Genomic DNA, 25,247 nt, shown 5'->3' with positions numbered 1-25,247 from the left:
TCCGGCTCTCCGGTTGAAGGCAACAGACAAAAGGAGGGGACGTCCAGTAATCCATTGGAGGTGGTGACATCACCGTCTGAAAGGATTTCCAGTTACCCACAGAGTGGGTAATAAGTTAAGAGTTAAGTTAGCACCTGCCGATGCAACAGCATGTAACCACACTGCTATGAGACAAGCTTGCTGCTATGAGCAATGCCTATACCCTGTTGGCCTTGAACTGCTGAGCAAATTCAGTGTCAATGGAGCAGCTCCAGACTTTATACTTGATGACATGAAGTTTTGAGTCTTGTCTGGTTCCTGGCTTTAGGAGAGTAGCTCATTTTCACAAATACTGACTGAACTTTCCTAAGCCATGTAGTCTAGATGGAAACATAGGTCCACCTGCAGTGTCTGGATTTTTTTCGCCCACTTGTTTTTTCTTAATGCTTGAAGTGTGTAAGGTGTAATAAAGGGTTAAAAATAAACCCCATGGGACATTATTTCAACCTGTTTACCTGTTAAAATCTTAAAATAGACACTTCAAGGATTAAGAAAAAACGGGTGACGAAAAGAAATCCAGACACTGCAGGTGGACCTATGTTTCCATCTAGACCAGGGGTCAGCAACCTTTACTATCAAAAGAGCCACTTTCCCCCCACCCACAGAATAAAATGCTCAGGGAGCCGCACAACCTATTTACCCTTAAAATGAAGATAACAGTGTATAACGTTTTATATATCCCCAAGCATACCCCACATTTAGCATAAAACGCCTGACAATTGCATACCCAAAGTAATTTGCGATTTATTATACTTTATACTTATAGCACACAGTTTGTTGCATTAATGGAATTATAAAGCAACAAAAATAAAATGTTTGACTTTTTATTGCTGTTTTCTTACCTGTTATAACAAAGGAAAACCTCAAACTCTTATGAAGAGGAGAAAAAAGACTGGCTGTGTAGACCTATTTTTAAATAAAACACAGAAGAGGAGACAAAACACTGGTGTCTGTAGACCGACTTTGAAATAAAACCCTGAACTATTCAGGTGTATTTGAGTCCTTCCCTTATTTGTGGAACATTTATAAAATAAAAAGTAGTCCACTTTGAAAAAAGACTACCATGTGTAGACCTACTTTGAAATAAAACACATAAAAGGAGAAAAAACACTGGCATCTGTAGACATACTTTGAAATAAAACCCTGAACTATGCAGCTCTATTTGAGTCCCTCCCTTATTTGTGGAAAATCTATCAAATAAAAAGTAAATTTTTCGTTGTTCGCAAAATATCAGGCATACAAGTAAGCCTGCCTCGTTAGTCGTGAAAGCAAATTAATCTGTCCACGCTGAATTAAACCCTCTATTTTCCTCAGACTTTCCTTTTTTTGGATTTATCCATGGTTAGCTTACTGGGGGGTCGGAAACTCAAGATTAGCCACTTGCAGACGGCAGGGAGAGGCGTGGGTGTGACGTACTGTATATTTTAGTTGATGAAATATTTTTGTTGACTAAATATTTCAGTTGATGAAATATTTTTTCATTTCAGTGTCACATTATGACATCGATTTCCAAAATAAGAGAACCAAAAAGAAATGTAAAAAGAAAAAAGTCAATTAAAATTTTTTTTGCCAGGGAACCGCAGCTGATTGGCTAAAGAGACGCATGCGGCCTCCGGAGCCGCAGGTTGCCGACCCCTGATCTAGACTAATGGAAATAACAAATTTTAATTATTGATTTAATTGTGTTCCGCTTTCAAATTGGTGTGCATAGCCAATTAGCTATAATTGAACCCTTGCACTGAAGAACCATAAGTCTGTTTTAAAAATCTTTGGACAGCCCATGTATTTGCAGTTTTCAAATTAATCTTGGGAGTATGAATGTGATATATCACCAGAAAGTACTCAGCTTCTACCGTCTTTATCTATGAATGAACACAATACTCTAACTGACCATCTTTAGATAATAAAGTACTCAGCCTCTACCATCTTTAACTATGAATGAACACAATACTGACCATCTTTAGATAATAAATGTTTGAAAACATCCTTCCTCTGAAAAAGTCAAAACAGACTCAATGAACTCCCCCGGAAATACCAAATAAGGTCAGCTGCTGTTGTAGCGTGAAAACACACAGAAGAGGAACTACACTCATGTTATCCCAACCCTTTACAGGTGATGACCAAAATGATTCAGAGTGTCAGCAGCTGCATTGAGGGACCGGCAAAAGAATGCACTGTCACTGTACTGTAACTGAACGCAACAGACAAAAAAAAGAGGACGTCAACAGTCATCGCTTGGAGGTGGTGACGTCACTGTTCCAAAGAGTTGGGGTTACCCACAGAGTTAAGTTTTAACCTGCTGATGCAACAGCATGTAACCACACTGCTATGAGACCGGCTCGCTGCTATGAGCAGTGACTATACCCTGTTGGCCTTGAACCGCTGACCAAAATGGCCTACTGGTGAAAAGGGACGCATGGGTCCTCCTTAGCAGAAATACCGTGAGAGACCGTGACCCGGCCGGCAGTCTTACCATACCTCCATGGAGCCGCAGCTAGGAATAGAGCATTCTACCACTGACCACCGCCATAGGCTTCATTTGAAAACTGATGAATGTGTTTACACAGGGATTATATCGTTTAAATTCCCCTGGCTGTAAAAGGGCGGAGATTAAAAGGGGAGAAATCCTATTGCTAATGCTAATCATATTGCCCGCTTAACCCTTTCACTACCACACTACCAAATGGTTAACTCTTTCACTGCGACAATACAGAAGGTTAACCCTTTCACAACCACACTACATAAGGGTAACCCTTTCACCACCACACTACATAAGGGTAACCCTTTCACCACCACACTACAGGTTAACCCTTTCACTACCACACTACAGACGGTTAACCCTCTGTAGTGTGGTAGTGAAAGGTCAACCATCTGTAGTGTGGTAGTGAAAGGTCAACCTTCTGTAGTGTGGTTGTGAAAGGTTTAAGGTGCGACCGATTTATCTCTCGACTTATTATCTATCTCTTATCTGTCTCGACGAACATCCGGTCATAACCGCTTCACTTGGATTATCGCCGAGAAGACAGCAATCAAAAAAAGAAAATGAAGTGAATGTAGTGAAAGGTCAACCGTCTGTAGTGTGGTAGTGAAAGGTCAACCTTCTGTAGTGTGGTTGTGAAAGGTTTAAGGTGCGACCGATTTATCTCCCGACTTATTATCTATCTCTTATCTGTCTCGACGAACATCCGGTCATAACCGCTTCACTTGGATTATCGCCGAGAAGACAGCAATCAAAAAAAGAAAACAATTGTCACAAAATGACTTGCGTGAGAATGTATTGGGTGTGTGTTGGTAATGATGGAGGAGAGCGGTGATCCAACACGAGCCATGACCCCCTGGAGAGAGAATGGCAGAGCGGCTGGGGACCCTGGTTACAAAACCACAACCACAGCGACAGGCCCAACACGGGAATAACAGCTGCTCTGGCAAGATCTGCTTGCGTTACCGAGGGGATGAGCCTATATGAACTGTGTTAAGCTGCAGGCTATACTGTACCTCGAGAACGTACCCACTCTCTCATCGAGCAGGGGTAAAACAAACTGCCTCCGGAGGTATTTAAAAGGCGATATCCTTTTAGGTGGAGAATATTACCTGGCAGTGTTGTAGTACTCGACTTGTGACTCGACTTGGACTTGAGCACTGATGACTTGGACTTGGACTCGAACATTGACTGCATTCGGACTCGGAAGGTGCAGACGAGGACTCAGACTTGTTCATTGATAAATATATATAAGAAAATAAAAAGATTTATGCCCTAATCATTTATACCGTATAAATTATATTGATGGCTATATTAATACCGTAACATTATTTAACAAACTAAATAAACTCCCTTTATGTTTAATGTAGACCTTTTTTTATTTGTATGTCAGCTCTTTGATAAGGTTATTATAGTTAACTAAAACTAAACAAAAAACTGAAACACAAATACAAATAAAAACGGAAACTGTATTGTGTACTTACAGATTTTTCCTTTTTTTGTAGTAAATATACATACATTTTGTCAATTTGGTCAAAGCATGAGGATGGAATCAATTGCCTTTATAGAGTGATGCCTTTGTATTACACAATACCTATTCTGAACTTCTTAAACCTTGCCCCTGACAAATACCCCCTTATTATTATTATTATTATTATTATTATTATTATTATTATTATTATTATTATTATTATTATTATTATTATTATTATTATTATTATTATTATTATTATTATTATTATATAATAATAATAATAATAATAATAATAATAATAATAATAATAATAATAATAATAATAATAATAATAATAATAATAATAATAATACTAAAGAGAAACTATGTTATAAATAATAATAACTATCTATATACCGGTAGCACCTTTCACACATGGACCGCAGCGGCAGCCCAAAGCACACCACAGCAAATAGCATAAAATGAACAAAGGCAAACCATTTGCATACAGTTGACAGAATAAAAACAATGTATAAAGTGCAGACATAAGAATAGGTATAAAAGACAATAAAAGTAGTGCAACATAGAACGTGCAGACATAAGAATAGGCATAAAATAAGTACAGTGTTTTTTCGAAGGCCTGTGAACCCCCCCCGAACAGCCAGTCCCCAAACACCCCACACATCAATCCCCACCACATCCACATCCAAGACACACCCCCTGACCGAAGGAAAACACAAACAGCCCGCGTGCCACTCACACTGCCATGCACAGCGACGGGGATGCCACCCCCATGGGCCGCCCCATCTCCCGCCCCGACGACCTCGCCACCATGAGGAAACCAGCGAATACCACATTTTGGCTTACACTTAGAGTGCCTAGAGTTTGTACTGAACTTGGTAGATCTGCTTTTGGCTTTTTTGCCCCTACATCATGGAATACCCTGCAGGAAACACTGAAACTAGACACTCTAGTGTCTATGGGTCGGTTTAGAACCTTAATGACCAATCAGGTCACCACAATATGTAATTGTTTTTAAATTATTACCTCTGTTTTAATTTTGAGCTATTTTATTCTTTTTAAAAGATGTTTTATTATTTTCTTTTAATGTATTTTAAAATGTGCTCTCAATTATTCTGATTGTCTGATGTCTTTATATTTATGAACACACTGTGACACTTGTGTATGTAACATCTCGACGGCACTGTAAATGAGTTTAATTACTCAGTGTATTATCGAGTATAAATAAAGATTGAATGAATGAATGAGGAAACCAGCGAATACCACGCCCCCACCCCGAAACTCCACAGAAACTCACGCGCCCCAGGACCTGCAGCCACGCCAAAGGAGCCACAAGGCAACGACTCCAAACACTCAAGCAGACAGACACAACAGCGGCCAAATGAGAAGACATGCAGTCTTGATACTAGGTTAATAAAACACTATGGTAATTGTTGTGAAGGGCCAGATTAAACCGAATATATATATTTATTTATATATATATATTTAATTGTATTTGTATATTCTCTAATATTTCCTGATATCCCTTGTATATTCCTTGTACAATATGCATTGAATATCCATTCTAGCCTACTGAACATCCCATAATAGTCTCCATTCTACTATTGGTCGAGACCTTGGTGCCAGGCTGCCATACCCCTCAGACCCAGTTCAAACGTACCGCTCCACATGTACGAACAAGTCCTAGTTCCGCGTAGGAATCTGGCTACCGCACCACTAATGGGACTATTTGTTCATAGTGCGTATATATACTGCGCTACTAAAGTAGGACTTCCTTTTCAGTCCAGTTTCTTACCCTCCAATAGAGTCACAGACGTAAAGCCTCCCCGCGACGCCACGTGTGGGAGTAAGGCCAAGTTCGCCTACCATCGGTATTGAGACATCGTGTATATTAATATTTGAATAGTCATATTTGGCACTATATCGTCGAGTTGGACGTAGTCTATTAAGCTAATAATAGTCTGTTAATATATAGTGCTTCGTGCGGTGAGAATACTACCGTAGTCAGTACCCCATCGTTTCGGGCAGAGAACTGGCTGCTTACCCAGGGTGGTTGACCCCATGTGAAGCTGCACCCGAGGAGCCCCAGAGCCGACGAGCGAGTGGACCTGTATACCGGATTATTCTACCGACGACAGCCCGCCTTCCCAGGCACGGATTATGCTTTGTATACTTTGATTATTCCATGGATAAAGACCCCCGACACTGCCGTGTGTTGGAACCCCCCCCCCCCTGGAGAGGACGCAAGGTGAGGAGACGCTCTGCAAGACGAGGTCGCTTCACGTCTCTCCCCCGTGGACCGGAGAGAGCCGGCCCACAAAGAGTCCACCTGCTTTCATCTGTGGTCCAAGGATCGCCGGCGCATTGAACGGCACTACAGTGGGTTCACCTGGGATACCCTTGGCCGGACGAGGCAGCCGGATTCTACCCCCCCCCCCCTCCTACTCCTGTCGGCTTACAAGCGACCGGATTAACCCCCTCTAGTGTATCTAGTATATAATCATTAAAGTATCATTGCTGTTATTCCTTAACTATTCCAGGTCGTATATTTACCACCTGCGCCTTCAGAGATTGGACATTCTCTATTGATATACCGACGAATACTCTTTGCCATAAAAGTGCATACTATTTCAATTCATAAATGTAATTAAGTGATTAAGTGCTTGTTCTACACACCATCGCTGTGTAGAAATAAAGACCTGTTTCGACTTCGTACATTTGTGTTGGATCCGTTTCATCTACGTGAGAGTGTTTATGATAATATATTTATGCCGTGTACTGGGTGGCCGAATATTAAGTACAAAGGTAGTGGTAGTAAGTATCATATCTAGTAATACAGTCAGGGAATTGTACCCCTCAGTTACAGTAATGATACTAGTTTAGTAAAACACTAGTGGTGATGATACTAGTTTAATAAAACACTAGTGGTAATGATACTAGGTTAATAAAACACTAGTGGTAATGATACTAGTTTAGTAAAACACTAGTGGTGATGATACTAGTTTAATAAAACACTAGTGGTAATGATACTAGGTTAATAAAACACTAGTGGTAATGATACTAGGTTAATAAAACACTAGTGGTAATGATACTAGTTTAGTAAAACACTAGTGGTGATGATACTAGGTTAATAAAACACTAGTGGTAATGATACTAGTTTAGTAAAACACTAGTGGTGATGATACTAGGTTAATAAAACACTAGTGGTAATGATACTAGGTTAATAAAACACTAGTGGTAATGATACTACCGGTAGGTTAATAAAACACTAGTGGTAATGATACTAGTTTAGTAAAACACTAGTGGTGATGATACTAGGTTAATAAAACACTAGTGGTAATGATACTAGTTTAGTAAAACACTAGTGGTAATGATACTAGTTTAATAAAACACTAGTGGTGATGATACTAGGTTAATAAAACACTAGTGGTAATGATACTAGGTTAATAAAACACTAGTGGTGATGATACTAGTTTAATAAAACACTAGTGGTAATGATACTAGGTTAATAAAACACTAGTGGTGATGATACTAGGTTAATAAAACATTGGTGGTGATGATACTAGGTTAATAAAACACTAGTGGTGATGATACTAGGTTAATAAAACACTAGTGGTGATGATACTAGGTTAATAAAACACTAGTGGTGATGATACTAGGGTGACCAGGTCAAAATGGTTCAGTCGCAGGACAGCAGCACTGCTTTTGCAGGACAATGCGGGACACGTAGGTGAGGGGGGGGGGGGGGGAATTAATAAAAAGTATTATTTTTTTTTATTATTGCTAATTAAAATTAAAGAAATGTATTTATTATTTAAATGCCTTTATTTCATATTCGACGCAGACGGTAGGCTATATATAGCACATTTTGTTATTAATCTTATTAAACTGTATAGATGCTTCACCAATCACCTTCTCAGCCGCTACTGTCTATGTCATCAACATCTTTATTTAATCACACTTTCATCATTAACACTTTGGATGCCACGCCGTGTTTTCCTTTTTACCCCCTTGATGCCCAAACCCACTCCAATGTTAACTTAATATCGCCTAATCTATGTTTTAAATTATGGCTATGTGTCTAATCTGCCCGTCGCTTATCAAAGACTCATTTTCCAGTCAACATTGTCAAGGCAGATTGTTTTTTTATCGCTTCATTTCCGTTTGATAGCATTTTGAAAATCACTCGTTTCGCGGAAAAAACAACCCTATGATGATAATCGTCTTTTACTGGAATATTCCAGAACGTTGTCATTTGTCGGCCTATTTATGAATCGTTTTCAAATAAACGCTAGATAATCGATAGTATGTGTGCGCACGCACGCTCGTGCCGCGCGCTGATAATCGCTGCTCTTATTTCCTGATGGCTTTTACAGTCAAAACAGCTATATCACATATAGTGGAAACGCTTATATCTCCGTGAAAACGAGTCTGATTATCCTAAGACTGATAACATAGATTCCTTACCTGAGGTCAGATGGTATCCAAATGGTTTATTCCAATTTCCGATCGCCATTCGAAAAAATCGATAATTGTATTGATCCACCGTGTGTACAGTAGAACACATATTCGCAGTGGCACCAAGGTTCCAGAATGAACTCTGGTAGACCCCGGTTACATCAGTGAGAAGTAAAATGTGGAGTCAGAAATCCGTTCTCCCATTCACTTTCATTGAGTCCAATCCAAAAGGGTGATTTACCATCTGGGAGACGATAGGGGGCGCTTTTTTCCACATCTGAGCGCCGGCGGTGCCTGGATATCCAACGGTAGGCTCGCTTGATGCAATATGATTTCAGATCGCTAATAATAACAATAAAAAAAAATCTTGTGATGGGCATTCAAAGGTCGGGGGGTAAACCCGAGAAATCTCGGCGTGGCATCCAAAGTGTTAAGCATGTAACCATCAATCTTGGTATCCAAGCTGATAAAATCACTCCATTAATAGAAAGAGCAGGAGCTAAGTCTTTTCAGCCATCTTTTCCTGAGCATTATTAGCAGTGAAGTGTAGAAGAGAGGAGACGGAATGCGATGGTTGATCTTCACAATATAATAATGTTTTTTATTGTGAATAGCGGATCACTCAGTTGCTCATTATAACAAAAAGGGTGAGACCCAAAGTCTCCACAAACCCTATATATGACAACACAGTTTCCGCAATATGTGTCTGGTGAACCCACAAAATGTTTTAAACAATGCAGAGTCCAGTTTGCTGCTGATATTAAGAGCTTCAGCTGCTTCGCGAAGCTCTTGGAAGCTGAATGCTCTCTTCATGAGAGCCAAGCATGACACCTGTTTCAGGTAATTCTGATAGTCCTGTTCGATCGCAGCAGCCTGTGCGGCCGGTAGGAAACCTCTGCATGAGAGCACTGGTCTCGAATCCAAAATAACGGTCCTTTGATCGTTGTTCAAGTTTAAGTCTTAGACTGGTCATGAGCTGGAAAAGCTCAGAGACAGTTGTGTCATCCCCCTCAACTTCAAGCACTGCGTCGTAAAAAAGCTTTAGGCTATTCTGCAGAAACATCAGGTATGACTGACGTCACACACACTGCAGCTGCCTCGGACTGTCTGACAAGTGACAGGCAGCGCGACTCGCGAGACTCGAGCCGAGCTGCTCCGCTCGGCTGCGCATTGGTTTGACGTCGCCCGATTTTTTTATTTTAAATATAAGAGGGTATTGGAACGAGGCATTAAATTAACAACTTTTTTTTTAAATTACGACGCAGTGCTTGAAGTTGTAATCTTTGAATAATAATAAAAAAAAAATATATATATATATATATATATATATTTTTTTTTTATCTTTGAATTGCGGGACATTGTTTTGTTGTAGCGGGACATGGGACAAACGTCCCAATATCGGGACTGTCCCGCGAAACGCGGGACAGGTGGGCACCCTAGCCTAGATGATACTAGGTTAATAAAACACTAGTGGTGATGATACTAGTTTAATAAAACACTAGTGGTAATGATACTAGTTTAATAAAACACTAGTGGTAATGATACTAGGTTAATAAAACACTAGTGGTAATGATACTAGGTTAATAAAACACTAGTGGTAATGATACTAGTTTAGTAAAACACTAGTGGTAATGATACTAGTTTAATAAAACACTAGTGGTAATGATACTAGTTTAGTAAAACACTAGTGGTGATGATACTAGTTTAGTAAAACACTAGTGGTGATGATACCAGGTAAGTGAGAAGGTGGGTGAACATGTTGTGCTGTCAGTCTGCATGTATACGTGCCGTTTTGCCCTTGTGCGAAAGTCACGGCACTTTGCAAGTGTCTAGCGGCTCGGGGCTGCATTTTTCGCTGAACATATAAATTACCGTTCGAAAGATCTATTTGTTGCCGTTCGAAAGCCACCTCACTCGACCAAATTACACGAGTTACATGACGATATGTCAGGAGAGCGCCAGATGCCAATTATCCGCTGATGGCGAAAATGATTGGTCGTTGAGTGTACCTTTCCAACGATACCCCACGTGGGAGGTGTGAATAAGGCATCTAGGTGAAAGTTGATGAGCAAAAACCAGAAGTGAATCACACTTCAGAATGAACGGCCGTGGATGAGGAAATGGATTTGAGAGCTTTTTTTTTTGTCGCCGATTATACTCGGACATCTCTCAAAGACCCATTTCTGAGCGGATTTTTATAAAAAATATACCTGTAAGTATGGAACCGCTGTGTTTTTCAGCTTATACCTCTATGCTGGAATATTGGAATATGTAATATTGCGACCACTACAGAAAAATTTTAGTACACAAGTTCAAGTTCAACTCAAGTTCAGACCTCTGTTACTCTATTTCATTAGCACTAAAAGTGATCTTCTTGCATTAGTAACTTCAGAATGTTATCTTTCAAAAGAGACCAGGCTCATGCATGTGCTATAAGTATAAAGTATAAAGCTAAGCTTTGCAAAAAAAGTATGCAGTCCTCAAGTTCAAATAAAATAATGGACACTTTTCTGGGTGCCTGTTAGGAGGCTAAAGGAATACCAGAATGTGTTACGGATGGTTTACACTGCTACGTTAACAGACTATGAAGGAAGGGGTCAAAATGGAAAGGAGCACAGCGAGGTCAAAGACAGACCTAAAATACTGGAGGCCTTCCCACATACGTGTTTGTAACATGGACACGCACGTGTGTGTGTGTGTGTGTGTGTGTGTGTGCAGTTGCTGCTGTGATAGGTAGGCAGGCAAAGTGTCAGAGAAGATGCTCTTAGTATATTTAAGGGGGAATGCCACCCATTTTAAGAATTCACACATGATCTTCCTGTGCCCCAGGACAGTTCAGTCAGTATTTATACAATACAATAGTTTGTGTGAGTTCTTACACTCACAGGAGGTTTTTAATTCTGGTCAAGAATGCTAGAATATAAACCTCATTTGGGTGTAAAAACATTTGATGGCCTCATAAAGTCAGAGCCCCATTCATTGTCTATGGAGCAGCCCCATATTTTACATCCCAGTCACTAAAACTAGAAATGTCTGAGGCAAAGAAATGTATAAATAAACCCCCAAAAAAGCCATTTGTACAGGAAGCCTATACCATATAAATACAAGACCACATGATGGACCCTACAGTACAAGCAGAGGCCCCTCAAACTGAGAGATACAGACTTATCGAGAGAGAGAGAGAGAGAGAGAGAGAGAGAGAGAGAGAGAGAGAGAGAGAGAGAGAGAGAGAGAGAGAGAGAGAGAGAGAGAGAGAGAGAGAGAGAGAGAGAGAGAGAGAGAGAGAGGGGGGGGGAGAGAGAGGAAGGGGGAGGAAGGGAACACTAGGAGTTGTAGAATGTGGCAGCAATACGGTTTTGAACTTGAACGTGTTTTTAGAGTGGGCAAAACACACACACAGACACACACACACACAATGTGGAACGCCCTACCCAAAGCTGTAAAGGAATGTGAATCACTACCCACTTTCAAAAACACTCTCAAAGAACAGACTGCAATTCGAAACTGGCCCCTACAAATGTCCTAACCCAGTTGTACAGTAAATGACCAAGTATGGCTTTGTCAGTATTCCAATGTATTCCCCCCCCCCCCCATCAATCAATCACACACACATTTAGGCATTCATAAAACGTGAGGAGGGAGAGGAAGAGTGAGTGAGAGAAATTGGTCTATGTGTGTATGTGACAGAGTGCAAGTAGTCCTCACATTTAGTCATTGAGAACTGTGGGTGTGTGTGTGTGTGTGTGTGTGTGTGTGTGTGTGTGTGTGTGTGTGTGTGTGTGTGTGTGTGTGTGTGTGTGTGTGTGTGTGTGTGTGTGTGTGGTAAGAGAGACAGAGAGAGAGAGAGAGACCAAAGGCTTTTCCTTCTACGTGTTTCACAAGGAGATATCAGTAAGAGAGAGAGACCCAAGGCTTTCCCTTCTAAGTGTTTCACAAGGAGATACCAGTAAGAGAGAGAGACCCAAGGCTTTCCCTTCTAAGTGTTTCACAAGGAGATACCAGTAAGCTGGTGATGCGGACATGGAAGGTTACGTGACCAAAGGCACCCTCACATGATTATGATTGTTCACACTAATCTGTAGACACAGATACGAGACAGAGACAGAGACAGAGATAGAGATAGAGACAGAGATAGAGACAGAGACAGAGATAGAGATAGAGACAGAGATAGAGACAGAGATAGAGACAGAGATAGAGATAGAGATAGAGATAGAGATAGAGATAGAGATAGAGATAGAGATAGAGATAGATATAGATGGATAGATGGATAGATAGATACACATCTTAATATTGGGCAAGTTCTCCAATAACGATACGTGAATGAATGTAGTGTTAAATGTAGTAACACATTATGAATCTAGCATAACTTGTTGTTTATTAGCTATCATGAGATTGTTACTGAGTTGTGTATGTATGTATTATAATGGAATATGACAGAATAATCCTATTCTGACTGTAATGATTCTAACTCACTCAAAATGATACAGTAGCTTATGTCTTGTGAACTTCACTTCAACTACAAGTTTGACTCAACCTTATGGTACAGGCTACTCAGTAAGAAAATGCAGTAAAGGTCAAAGGTGAGCGGCGAGTGACTCATATGTTTTGGTTTCATGCGGTTATGATCTGGTTCAACTGAAAGTTTTATTCCTGTACAGTAAGAGTAGTTAAGGATATATACAGATATTAGGGGTGTAACGGTACACAAAAACCACGGTACGGTACGTACCTCGGTTTTGAAGTCAATGTTCGGTACAGGTTTTCGGTACAGTGGGGGAAAGTTTGGCTTTCAATGTTCCACTCAGGGGTGATGTAGTGTGCAGTAACTAATTGTACTTGTAGGGCTGTCAACGAATATTATTTTTTTTAAAGATTAATTTTTTTGCGTTTATCGCTTTTTACTACTGGGCAGTCCAGTAGAGAGAGAGAGGAGGAACGGGAGACAGAGTCGACGGGTCCGAGAATCGAACCCGGGTCGGCCGTGCCGCGACTCAGCGCGTTATGTGGTTCGCCACTGGGGCGCCCCGTCAACGAATATTCCATATTGAAATTAATAATCCATTTTTTTTAATAATAATAATTATATTAGATTGTGAAAAAAACAGCCCCCGGTGGGCGGTCGTTAGTAGTTAACATACCACTGTATTCGTTCGGTACACTACACAGCCATTCGGTACGGTAGGGTACACACTGAAACGGTTCGGTTCGGTACGGATACGCGTACCTTTACACCCCTAACAGATATAGATATAGTATCTACAGGTATGCAAAAAGGATTATATGCAGGTATATACAGACAGATGTGGATATATATACGGTATATATACAGCATTATTGTACATGGTATCATACAGAGTTATGTAGGTTATATGCAGGTATATAAATAGGTATATAAAAAGGATTATATGCAGGTATATTCAGACAGATAAATAAATATGAATATATATATGCGGTATATACAGCATTATTGTACATGTTACATACATAGACTTATATGGGTAGAACTAGGTAGTTATGACTACAGTGAGGGCAGTAGGCAGGTATAAATTGAGTATGGGCAACAGAGTTCAAAGTTCATACATAAACTCAATTTGAAACAGGAAGTGATAAATGGACTGCTGTGGAATATGACGAACCTGCTTGGCACTTGATATCATGAGACAGTGCGTCAGTAAGTTTACACCCACATTCTGCTTTACGCCCCTTTTGAATATCTACCTGTTACTCTTTACTTTGAGGTCTCTAGCTGGGAAGGGTGGCCCGTCTACACTGGCCACAAAGTTAGCCAGTGAATCACAGACCCGAGATATTGTTCTGAAGACATTTTCTATTTATTTTCAACATTAAAATAAATACACTAGGGCTGAACAATTAATTAAAATGTTATCGAAATTGCAATGTGGTTTAGTGCTATGTCCAAATCGTAGGAGGTGAAATATTTACGTGTGTCAACTTAACATTCTGAATGAAGTATTGTGGTGCTGCAGAGATGTCCCCAAATCATTCAGCCCCACCGTTGTACACATCTCATATTAACATACTGTAGAGAGTCTCTCAGCGTGTGTGTGTGTGTGTGTGTGTGTGTGTGTGTGTGTGTGTGTGTGTGTGTGTGTGTGTGTGTGTGTGTTTCTTGGTTTGGCAGGACGTTTTCATGTCCAAACAATGTGCCCCGTCAACCACTACCACCACAACAACAACAACAACACATGGTTGAGAGGAAACTGTTGCATGTGCTGTTGCCTGCCCGCCCGCCCACCCCCTCAAACTCCTGGTTCTATTGTTATCTATGTTAATGCACTGAGACAGCATACAGAAGGCCCCGTCACCCCCCCACACACACCATCTCCAATACAACATGCCCCCACAGTCCTCTCCTCAATGCATTGAATCAGCCACTGACACAAAAGCCAGGAGGCCTACCTCATGTAGAAAGGAGATATCGGTCTCTCCTCTTCTTGGGAGCTGAAAATGTGGAGACAAAAGAAACGGTATTAACTTACAGCGTTTATAAAAAAAATAGTAAGAGTCCCCGTAGCCCCCCCCCCAACTTGTCATCAGGGGCTGAAAATAGGGCCTTTTGTTACGCAGAACAATAGCCACCTAGCGCTACAGATCAGTGCTTTTGTTAAGGTTGTCTCTGGTAATTATTATAAACCATAGAGGAGCGGGCGCGGCTCGGGGGCACAGGCTGCCGCTGCTGGAGGCCTGCCAGAGACACATGACGGCATTATGCAACGGCAAACGGAACTCGCTGTTGAGATTGAGTCACATTTACATATCCTGACATTGACAGAGTGGGACGTTTCATAACCGGCTGCTCGTTTCGCCGAGGTTAATTTGCGTCACATCTTTAACTTAAAAAGAAAGTTAAAGCGACAAAGAAACTCATTGGAACAATACACTGTCGACACAGGGCGGCGGAAACAACGACACTTGGTTACCGAACGCCGATTTGATGTTAAAGGGGCACTTGGCCAAAAAAACAACGTTTGTACGTAATCTCACACACGTCCAAGAACTGTAAAAAATAACCCCGACAGTTGTTGAGAGTGAATGAGTTTGAATATGGCCACCAGTGATGTCATCAAGGACATTGAATCCTTGTGTTGTGTTAATTACAGCTCAATGAAATGATCAGCAGGTGATCAGCATGATTTAGCAGTCCCTAAACGATAAGGTATTGCTTTTTTTGTTTGCATCATGTCATGGAGCTCTACAGCTCAATAACTGTCAAACTAAATGAATAAGTGCAAAACTATTTAGAGTTTTTGAATATGTGCGAGATTATATGCAAAACAAATCAGCATTGTTTTTTGGCGCTGTAACCCTTTACGTTTAGAGGCCCAGTCCCATTACACTATTTTATTCACCCCTCAACTTACTTTATTGATGTTTATTCCAGCGGATAGTATACATTTCTTCACCACTGCTTCATACAAATAAAAATGTTACTTTACTTGTTGTTTACTTGTTGATATCTGTACTGTCTGAAAGCATTGGCACAAAACTGGATGTGTAATTTTAGTTGTGAAGCTTCAACATTGTTATTGTCCAGTAGTAAGCCTCCAAGGATCTATGTATATATTGTTATTTAAACAAATCACTGATTGGGCCTTTAACACACTGCAAAAACAATGTGTTACTCAGATGTGGTTGTTATAACAAGGTCAGGTTGGACACTGCAATCGATAATAATAATAATGTACCCCTTGAGCAATAAGGGGCAACTCATTATCCGCAATGTTGGCTGCAATTGCCTCCAGCTTTCATCAATTCCACCTTGCAGCCTCCAGCAAAGCCAGTTAACGTAATATCATTTAATAATAATAATGCAGGACCTGCTCAGAGGTCTTTAATTGGCATTGGCTATTATCCACAACACACACACACCGGAACACACACGCATGCAGTGTCTGTAGGATCGCTGATGCGATTCGTCTCTGCGATTAACCCATCCCGTCGTCCTTCCCCCCAAGGGCAGCCGGGAGCAGACAGGCGACGGTCAACGTGAGCCGCGCCAGGGGACCAATCCAAGTGCTCCTGTCCGTCTTCGTCAAGGACGCCACAGCGTTAGCGATCTGTTGTTGTGCATGTTTTTCCATTGGGTTTATCTCATCGGGGGGGAAACCCTTGCGAGCACGGGGAGAACATGCAAACTCCACACAGAAAGGCCTGGGAGATACCCCACCTGGGTACCTGGCATCATGGAAACCTGGTCCCCAAGCGGGAATCGAACCCTGGACCTTCTTGCTGTGAGGCGACAGTGTTAACCACTACACCACCGTGCCGCTTGGCTACCGTTTGGCTACCGTTGTAAACATTGAAATGTTCTGATGACACCCCTAGAGTGTGTGCTCTCAGCATTCAGAACCCCCCCCCCCCCCGAGAGGATGACACTCTTGCATGAAGGGAATCCTGCTAGTGTATATGAATAGTCCCGTTTGGTTTGTCGAAAAGTAACTGCCTCAAATCAGGCAGCTGTCAACCACAGTATCGGAACATTTTGAAGGTTGTTTTTGGTTGTTCACACACAAGCCAGCATCTGGCAGAGCTGTCCACGAAAAACCTTCATTCTGATTCAATAGACACGGCTAACGGGACTTAGAAATGTCTGCGAGGTAGTGTTTGGACCTGACCTCTCTGGTTGGCAAGGACTATTGGGAGCCAGCCCCTGGCAGGACTGGATGTTGTGCTTTCCATAGGGGGGGGGGCTAGTACACCTACACTGTGCCATAAACTGCCTGGTGCGTTCCAGGGGGGTGGACCGGTACGCCTAAACTGCTCGACACCACAGAAACAACATTAAGCTCCCAACCACCTCCACTTGAACCGTGTTTACTGCGTTAAATACCATTATTCAATGTGCAACTACCATGCATTACTCAACTCCTCGATCGGTCCTACATGTTAGTCTCAAAAGCCTAGTTCTTTAAATGCTCCAGTGCAAGTACTCTGTACTGTAGTATTGAAGTACTTTAATCCATCTGTTTAACATAATTGACAAACAGCTTGAAGGTTTTCCTTTCAACTTGGACTACAGTGACCCTATACAGTATGAAAGCTAGCTACTGTGCAAATAAACAATAGCTAATCATGGAATTTAAATGCGCTGAGCCCCATCTTGGATTCTGCCTGGACTTAACAATAGACTGCTCTAACACAAGCAGAAGAACGGGCTGTTATTGAATGGGCCATTCAGTAAATATTTTGGCATCGGGGTGGTGCTTCCGGTAGCTAGTCCTACGTGACACACCTCCATGTGGCTTACCGTTAAGGGGCGAGTGCGTCAAGGAAGAGGGGAGGGGGGGAACATAGCACATTAGGCACACAGTACCGCACTTCCAGGCTCAAAACAAAGGCTTTGGGTTTCAAGTCAGGCAGGAATCAAAATAGGTCAAAGTTCATTTGACTTTAAAAGTCTTTCTCACATGACAGTTATCTGGAACGAACATAACATAACATTAAGAAATCCTATACAAACACCTCCCACTTGTGCCGACCAGGCCACCGCAGCAGGTGCGCCTCTCTTGCATTTCCGAATTTCTGTGAAAACTTTTTGCCAATTTTATCTTTTTTTTTCTTCTCCCACCGATGTTCTTAGCTGGTGTTATACAGTCTGGCAAGCGTATTAAAATTATTTGGGCCTTCAGAGCCGTCATGGATTGCAAAAGCGGAAATCCTGCTTACCCACTACCTTACTGAGGGGGGATAACAAGCGGCTTTGCAGAGAGACTTGGCAACAGCCCCCTGATCCCTCCAGAGGACGGGACGGAAAACTACCAAAAGACAAGTTGACCAAATCCGGCTCAGATGCTCCATTTCCCCCCCCAACTATTTTGTTTGTTATTTACAAATATAGAAAAAATTATTCCATGTTGATTGTAACACCCGAAAAGTTGCTTCTACGCACAACAATTATCGTATAAAATATGACATGTACTATGTTTACACACTTCAGTTTTTGAAAGTGACTGACTTAACAGGAGTAGGGTCATGATACAAAAATTAAAATGTGCCCCCCCCCCCCCCCAAAGAAAAACACCAGAGAAAAAAGAAAAGAAAAAAAGCTCACAAATGAGCACATTCTTCAAATGCTTGGGAGCACAAGGCAGGCGGTACCAAACCTAAAACACTTGGCTGATAAGCTGCTTGAGCCATGTTTGTTATAGACTCCCATATAGGCTATAGAGAGCTGTGCATTCCATCTTAGAAAAAGGGTGTTAAAGGAACACAATGCCATCATGCTTTCGGGCTTATATGCCAAGCCAGCCAATGGGGAGGTGCAGACGGGCCTGCATGAGGAAAGTAGCCATTTGTGAATGAAAATATTTGTTGGCCCAGTTCTCACAATGTACTATACTGTGTGTTTAGTGTTCCACGGTCTCTCCCTCAATGTTCATTCAGGAGATGAAAAGTAATGAAAGATCGAGTGATAATCAGTCAACACACTAAGTGGTATTTTAGCAGGAATACTCCAGACAAGCTACTCCAGATTTACATCTCGATGACATGATAGGTTGACTGTGATGATGCGTTCCAGCTTCACCAGTACCAGCTCTCGAAGTTACGACCTGAAGAGCTGTTTCTATGCAGGATGCGGGCCACAGCAGAACTCTGTGATGGATTATCATTGATAAGGATGTTGTCATTGAGACACTAGTGTGGTTTTCAACCTGAACGGGGTCCTCTGGGCAGCGGCAACTCTGAAATACATACGAGGAAAGGCCACTTTAAATTAGTAAAACAACAGGAACAGTGTATTGCACTACTAAAGCTACCTAGCATGTCCTATATGCTCTGTAAATACTATGTACAGATACCGAGATGGCACACCATGTTACCTGTTTATTGCACTGTTGTTTTTTATTGGATTCTATTATATGTTGTACCACTGTTTTTTTATTGGATTCTAGTATATGTTGTACCACTGTATTGCACATCGTCGCAGGCAAGACCAGCCGCATTTCATTGTATACCTGTATGCCGTGACAATTAAAACTCTTGACTTGACTTGACTTGACTTGTAACCTACCCTAGTAAGGGCACCAGTGGCGTGCACAGATAAGGCCAACGGGGGGCTTGAGCCCCTGACCTTTTGCCCCAAGTGCCGTTCCAAAAAAGAAAAACTATTTTTTCCCCTCAAATATGACGGAAATATTATATTACTATCCATGAAAAATATGAAGACGGAAATGTATATTACTATCCACGAAAGATATGAAGACGGAAATGTATATTACTATCCACGAAAGATATGAAGACGGAAATGTATACTACTATTATCTGTGGTATTTATTTAATATATATATATATTTTAATAAATATACATGTATTGGATTGTATAGAGATACAGCGTTTATACATAAAATGAACAATAAAATAAAACTATCTAATTTGTGATAGTTAACTTCTTAACGTGCAACAACCAGGCCCCGGGCCCTCTTGAGGACGATTTGCCCACCGGCGCGACACGCCACTTTGGCGACCTCTAGCGGCTCGGGTGTGCATATTTTGGACAGGGTTGTAACCAATGAGTCTGGCTTTCCAATGATACCCCACGTGGGAATGAGCGAATCAGGGATCTAGGTGAAAAGTCACGATCGCAAACAGGAAATGAAACTTTCGCGGAATGCATTGGAGTCAATGAGAAAATGGTTTTCTGCAGCCTTTCGGATTTCTTTTTTAAATTTGGACATGTACTACACAAGACTTCAGGCTATGGACCCAGGGTGTTTCTTCAGCCATGCATGTGCTATACATATAAAGTATAGTATTTTGATATGCAGTCCTCAAGTTCAAGTAAAAAAAATTTACACTTTTGGGAGCGCCTGTTAAGAGGTTAGGGGTAGGAATTTAAAAAAGTGTATTCTTCCTACTCCTTTTTCGAACAGGGTAGACTATGATTTGTTTATCTGTTTCTCTTTTTGTTGTCTTTTTTTCTTTTGTATATGTCAAATTAACAGATATATTTTTGTTTTTATACTTCATACTTCAAAATTTTTTATCTTTCATTCATATCTATTTTGAATGTACCCCGCATTGTCTGTGCAGGCCCCTGAATGGCAGACTCTGACCCAATTTGGTCAAAACACTTTCATAGCTCCATCTGCAGTTAAAACTTAAAACGTTTACTTCCGTGTTCTTCTTCTCATGTTCTACTTTTATTTGATGAAGCTACTGTGTTCAGATTGGTGTTGGCGTGTTCCCATGGCGGCAGCACATTTGATTACAATCCTGCAGAAGATGATGCTAACAGAAGCGAGCAGTTTAACTCCAGATGGGAGCTACTATAGATGTGGATTTTTACAAGATTGTGGGGAGTTTTCTTGGTGTTTCTCACCAGACTACATACTATTACAACAATCAAGTATCTGTGGTGTGTGAACGCATGTTGCAATGAGGAAATGGGAAAACTGGGGAAATTGTACAGCATTTCCTGCGAACCCGGGCTGGGTTCGACTTGGCCGCAACAGCGGCCCGGTTTGCGTACACATGTCATATCATCGGACATCAGATTCTGTCGCGACTCGATACAACTCTGGAGCGGTCGCAAAAATCTGGGAGAAAAAGTGAAAAAGCAGTGATATTTCCCTTGAAGGTGAGTGAAAACCAGTCTGATCCAGCGAGCGTTGCTTCCCCGCTTCGGTCCTGATGGATGACACTTCCTGACGGACGGCCAACAATACCCTCATATTCCTCAGGAGCTACTCTCGCACCACACTGCAACGTTCCTCACCCCCACCTCTTTCCAATGTAGGGCTTCTAAGAAAGCCAATGGTTACATCACAGGTTTCAGTGAACCATGGCAACTGCACACAAAAGCTGCTATGAATCCCCTATGCTCACCTACTTGACGCCAAGAACACGCTGCTGCTACACTATTGTTGCTTGTGTGGTGGATACTGGCTGTGTGGCTCCGCTTCAGTGCTGCTGGGACTCGTTTGATTTCTTTTTTTTTAAACATTTAATTAAACCTTTTTTTTGTAATCTTTTTTTTTTGTATTCCTACTTCCTAGTTACATTTATTTGACAAAAAGGAGACACTTTAAGCCAAATGTGTTGCTTCAAGTATGTAGTGGTAGGAGAAATAATAACAATAACAACAACAGTACTAATCATTATATAGCACCTTCCTGCACAAAGTGCTTCAGAAGATATTAGATCATAAGATAATACTATCTTATTATACAATGCCCATAGACTGACATGAATATCACTATATACAGTAGCACTATACGCCTGGCAATATTGTGCTCTGCTGAATAAGAGGAGTTTTGATAAGATTGATAAATAGATAGATAGATCAATAGATAGATAAAGTCATCAGCAGCAAACAGAGCTCAAGACTACATTTATAATGCAGTGCCACTGGCACACCAGCATTTTAGAGTCGATCGAGAGGTCCACATTAAAATGCACAATTCAAAATGTATAATTCATAATGTATAATGTATAAATCATAATGTATAATTCATCATTTATAATCCATAGGGCACATTACCAACACTCTTCATCCAGGTTTGAATACAGAACACAAACATTATTATGTTACATATGTATAAATATACTATCAGTATTCATCAATACCAAACACCCCCTTTGCTCCAACAATCGATCAGTTCATTATAGGGGCTATAGGGGAGAGTGTGTGCCGGTAAGAGTGAAACCACTGAGGAGAATGATGAGTAAGAGGCGCTGAACTTGACCCCAGGGTCAGCACAGAGAGGAGCAGGGCTAGGGGCAGTGACTGGAATGCAGGGGACAGGTGTTCCAAGTGGTAAACATGTCATTCACAAGTAGGGGTGCAACGATTAGTCGACGACGTCGATCATAAAAACTCGTCGACGCCGAATTTTTGCGTTTTTTTTTTTTTGTGTGCACTACCTATCTTTGTGAAAGTGGCTTCTCAGCTCTGGTCCAGCTGAAGACAAAGCAGAGGAACAGATTAGACATTGAGCATGACCTCAGAGTTGCTTTGTCTACCATCACCCCAGACTTTGAGACTCTTGTCAGGAGCAAACAACATCCCCAGTTATCCCATTAGTTCCCTTGGATGTTAAGCTAAGAAGTCTGCTAAGAAGGATATATTATTTATTATTATTATTTTATTTCAAGACAAGAAGATACCAGTTTCCTCTCTGTGCGTTAAGTAGAAAGCTATCTGGCTAAGTCAAAACATTTGCAAATCAAAATTAATGTTTAAAAAAATATATAAAAGCTATCTGGCTGCACGTTAGCCTAGCTTAGCACAATGAATGGAAAAAGTCAAGTCAAGAGTTTTATTTGTTACGGCATACAAGCATACAGTGAAATGCGGGTGGTCATGCCTGCAGCGATTGTGCAATAATACAAGTAATGAAAATAAGAATAAGACATAGAATGAGACATAACAGGTATAATGTACATAAAGTTTACAAAAAGCATGGTAAAGACATGCTAAGGTCCTGCGATAGGGCAATACAGTGTTAGCTACGGATGAGGCACTGGGTCTTATGTACACTACTATACAATACTATACAATATACAGTTATACTATATATCCTTATGCTATCTTGCTATATCCATCTATTTACTATACAAGAACCACTCCCGTTCTTTTTTTTTAAGTGACCTTTTCATTGTGTAAAGTGACCATTGAGTGTGTGCGTGTGCAGCGTGTGTGTGTTCGTGCTAAAGTGTCTGTTAGTGTGTGAGTGTATACAGTATGTGTGTTGTGTGTGTGCTCATGTGTGCTTGTGTGTTTGAGAGTTCAGTGTTCAAGACTCTGATGGCCTGGGGGAAGAAGCTGAGCCGAAGTCTCTCTGTCCTAGTTGCTGGTGTGCGCAGGCGTTTGCCTGACCACAGCAGCTTGAACAGGCTGTTGTTGGGGTGGTGAGGGTCTTTCATTATTCTGCAGGCTCTGGATTTGCACCTCTTGTTATATAAGACCTGCAGGGTAGTGCAATACCCGTAGTACGCTCATCTGAGCGCACCACTCTTTGTAGGGCCTTCTTGTCCTGTGCCTTGCTGTTTCCATACCAGGCAGTGATGTTTCCAGTCAAGATGCTCTCTACAGATCCGGAGTAGAAGGACTGGAGTATCTTCTCCGATACTCTGAACTTCCTTAACTGTCTCAGGTGGAGGCGGCTACGTGGCGTAGTGGGCAAGGCGCTCGCCACGAATGACGGAGACGCTGGGCTTGCCTGTTCGAGCCCAGCGCTCCACATTTGCTTTCAGTTTAGCTGGTCGTCCGTACTAATACACATTGGCCGTATTAGGGGGTGGGAAACTGATGGGTGGGGATCGGGCGTTGTGGACAGCGACTCCTACAGGTAGTAGAATCAGGCAGTAGAATCAGGAAGTGTCGGGGGCAGCGTGAGCCTCCCACGCGTTACTCCTCGCCACTGAGAGATCGAGCTGCGCAGGTGAAAAGATGCGACTGCTGTTACCTCAAGTACCGGAGGGGACTTGTGCTATGTATGACTTAGTCCACATTGCAGCCGGCTTGTGGGAGGCAAGAAACAGCGTTCGTGACAGGGGAGGGTTGAATTGGATGATACGAAATTGGGATGGGAGAAAATATAGAAAATGGGAGAAAAAGTGGATAAAAAAAAAAATAAATGTCTCAGGTGGTAGAGGCGCTGCTTCGCTTTTTTTTACGACTGAGTCTGTGTGTTGTCCATGTCAGGTCCTCTGAGATGTGGACCCCCAGGTACTTAAAGCTGCTCACCCTGTCCACGGTAGCCCCGTTAATCCACAGTGGTGTGTGTGTCCCCTGCTGTGTTCTCCTAAAATCCACGATCAGCTCCTTGGTTTTACCAATGTTCAGGAGCAGGCTGTTGTCCTGACACCTGTAGTCATTAAGACCTGCTGGGGAGGATTTTTTTGGTACCGGGATTATAGTGGACACCTTGAAGCAGGCAGGGACCACGGACTTAGCCAGGGATAGATTGAATATGGTGGTGAACACTGGGGCTAGCTGGTTAGCACAGGACTTAAGTATCCGTCCTGTTATCCCATCTGGGCCAGCTGCTTTCCTGGTGTTCACCCGCATAAATGCTCTTCTCACACTGTGTTCCGTCAATGAGAGAGTGCCCCCCCCCCCCCCCCCCCCCCCCCCCCCCCTCGGTGAGCTAGCGTCGCCACTGTTTGCACCGAACCGTGCGTAGAAGGAGTTGAGTTGATCCGCGAGAGAGGCGTCGGCACTCCCGATTGAGGGGCCGCTGACTTTGTAGTCAATTATCGTCCGTAGTCCTCGCCATAAACCTCTTGTGTCGTTCTGGGCCATTTGCGCCTCCATCTTGCCAGCGTATGTCCTCTTAGCAAGCTTTACGGCCTATCTAACATGACGGACATGACCAGTTATCCTTCGTGAGGTGTTAGTTGCCTAGGCTAACCGGTCATGTCCGCTTCCATTCATTGTGCTAAGCTAGGCTAACGTGCAGCCAGATAGCTTTCTACTGAATGCACAGAGAGAAAACTGGTATCTATCTTCTTGTCTCTCTCTGGAGAAGATGGTAAGCTAATTTCTCAAAATGTTGGCATGTTCCTTTAAGTGGCAAATGTTTCTTTTTTTGGTGCGAGAAACGTCAAACATTGAAACAAAAAGTAGTTCACCGCTGTCAGTGTCGTGTTCTACTCAGGGCTCTCTGTTGAATCCGGTTTGGCCCAGTTGGCCGCGGCGGTGCGGCTAGATGCTAAGAGAGCATGCTGACTCAGATGTTTCTGACACTTACCTATGGAAAGTGAGAGCAAGCTGACAAGAAGACATGAGAGCGGTCACAGCAGAGACGCAGAAGACTCTCCAAATGGCCGTAA

The 25,247-nt window shown here is 41.9% G+C and overlaps 1 protein-coding gene across 3 annotated transcripts in view; it reads right to left on the bottom strand.

Annotated features, from left to right (window-relative positions):
- fam13a (family with sequence similarity 13 member A) overlaps positions 1 to 25,247 on the bottom strand; it is a 259,712-nt gene that overhangs the window by 84,044 nt on the left and 150,421 nt on the right. For all 3 annotated transcript variants that reach the window (XM_084319360.1, XM_084319361.1, XM_084319362.1), the window contains exon 9: positions 14,871 to 14,912. In XM_084319360.1, coding sequence (XP_084175486.1) covers positions 14,871 to 14,912 — 42 coding nt within the window. The remainder of the gene's footprint in view (positions 1 to 14,870; positions 14,913 to 25,247) is intronic.

Source organism: Notolepis coatsorum (genome assembly GCF_963971535.1).
Source record: "Notolepis coatsorum genome assembly, chromosome: 7".
NCBI lineage: Eukaryota > Metazoa > Chordata > Actinopteri > Aulopiformes > Paralepididae > Notolepis > Notolepis coatsorum.
This window is presented reverse-complemented; position numbering and strand designations above follow the sequence as displayed.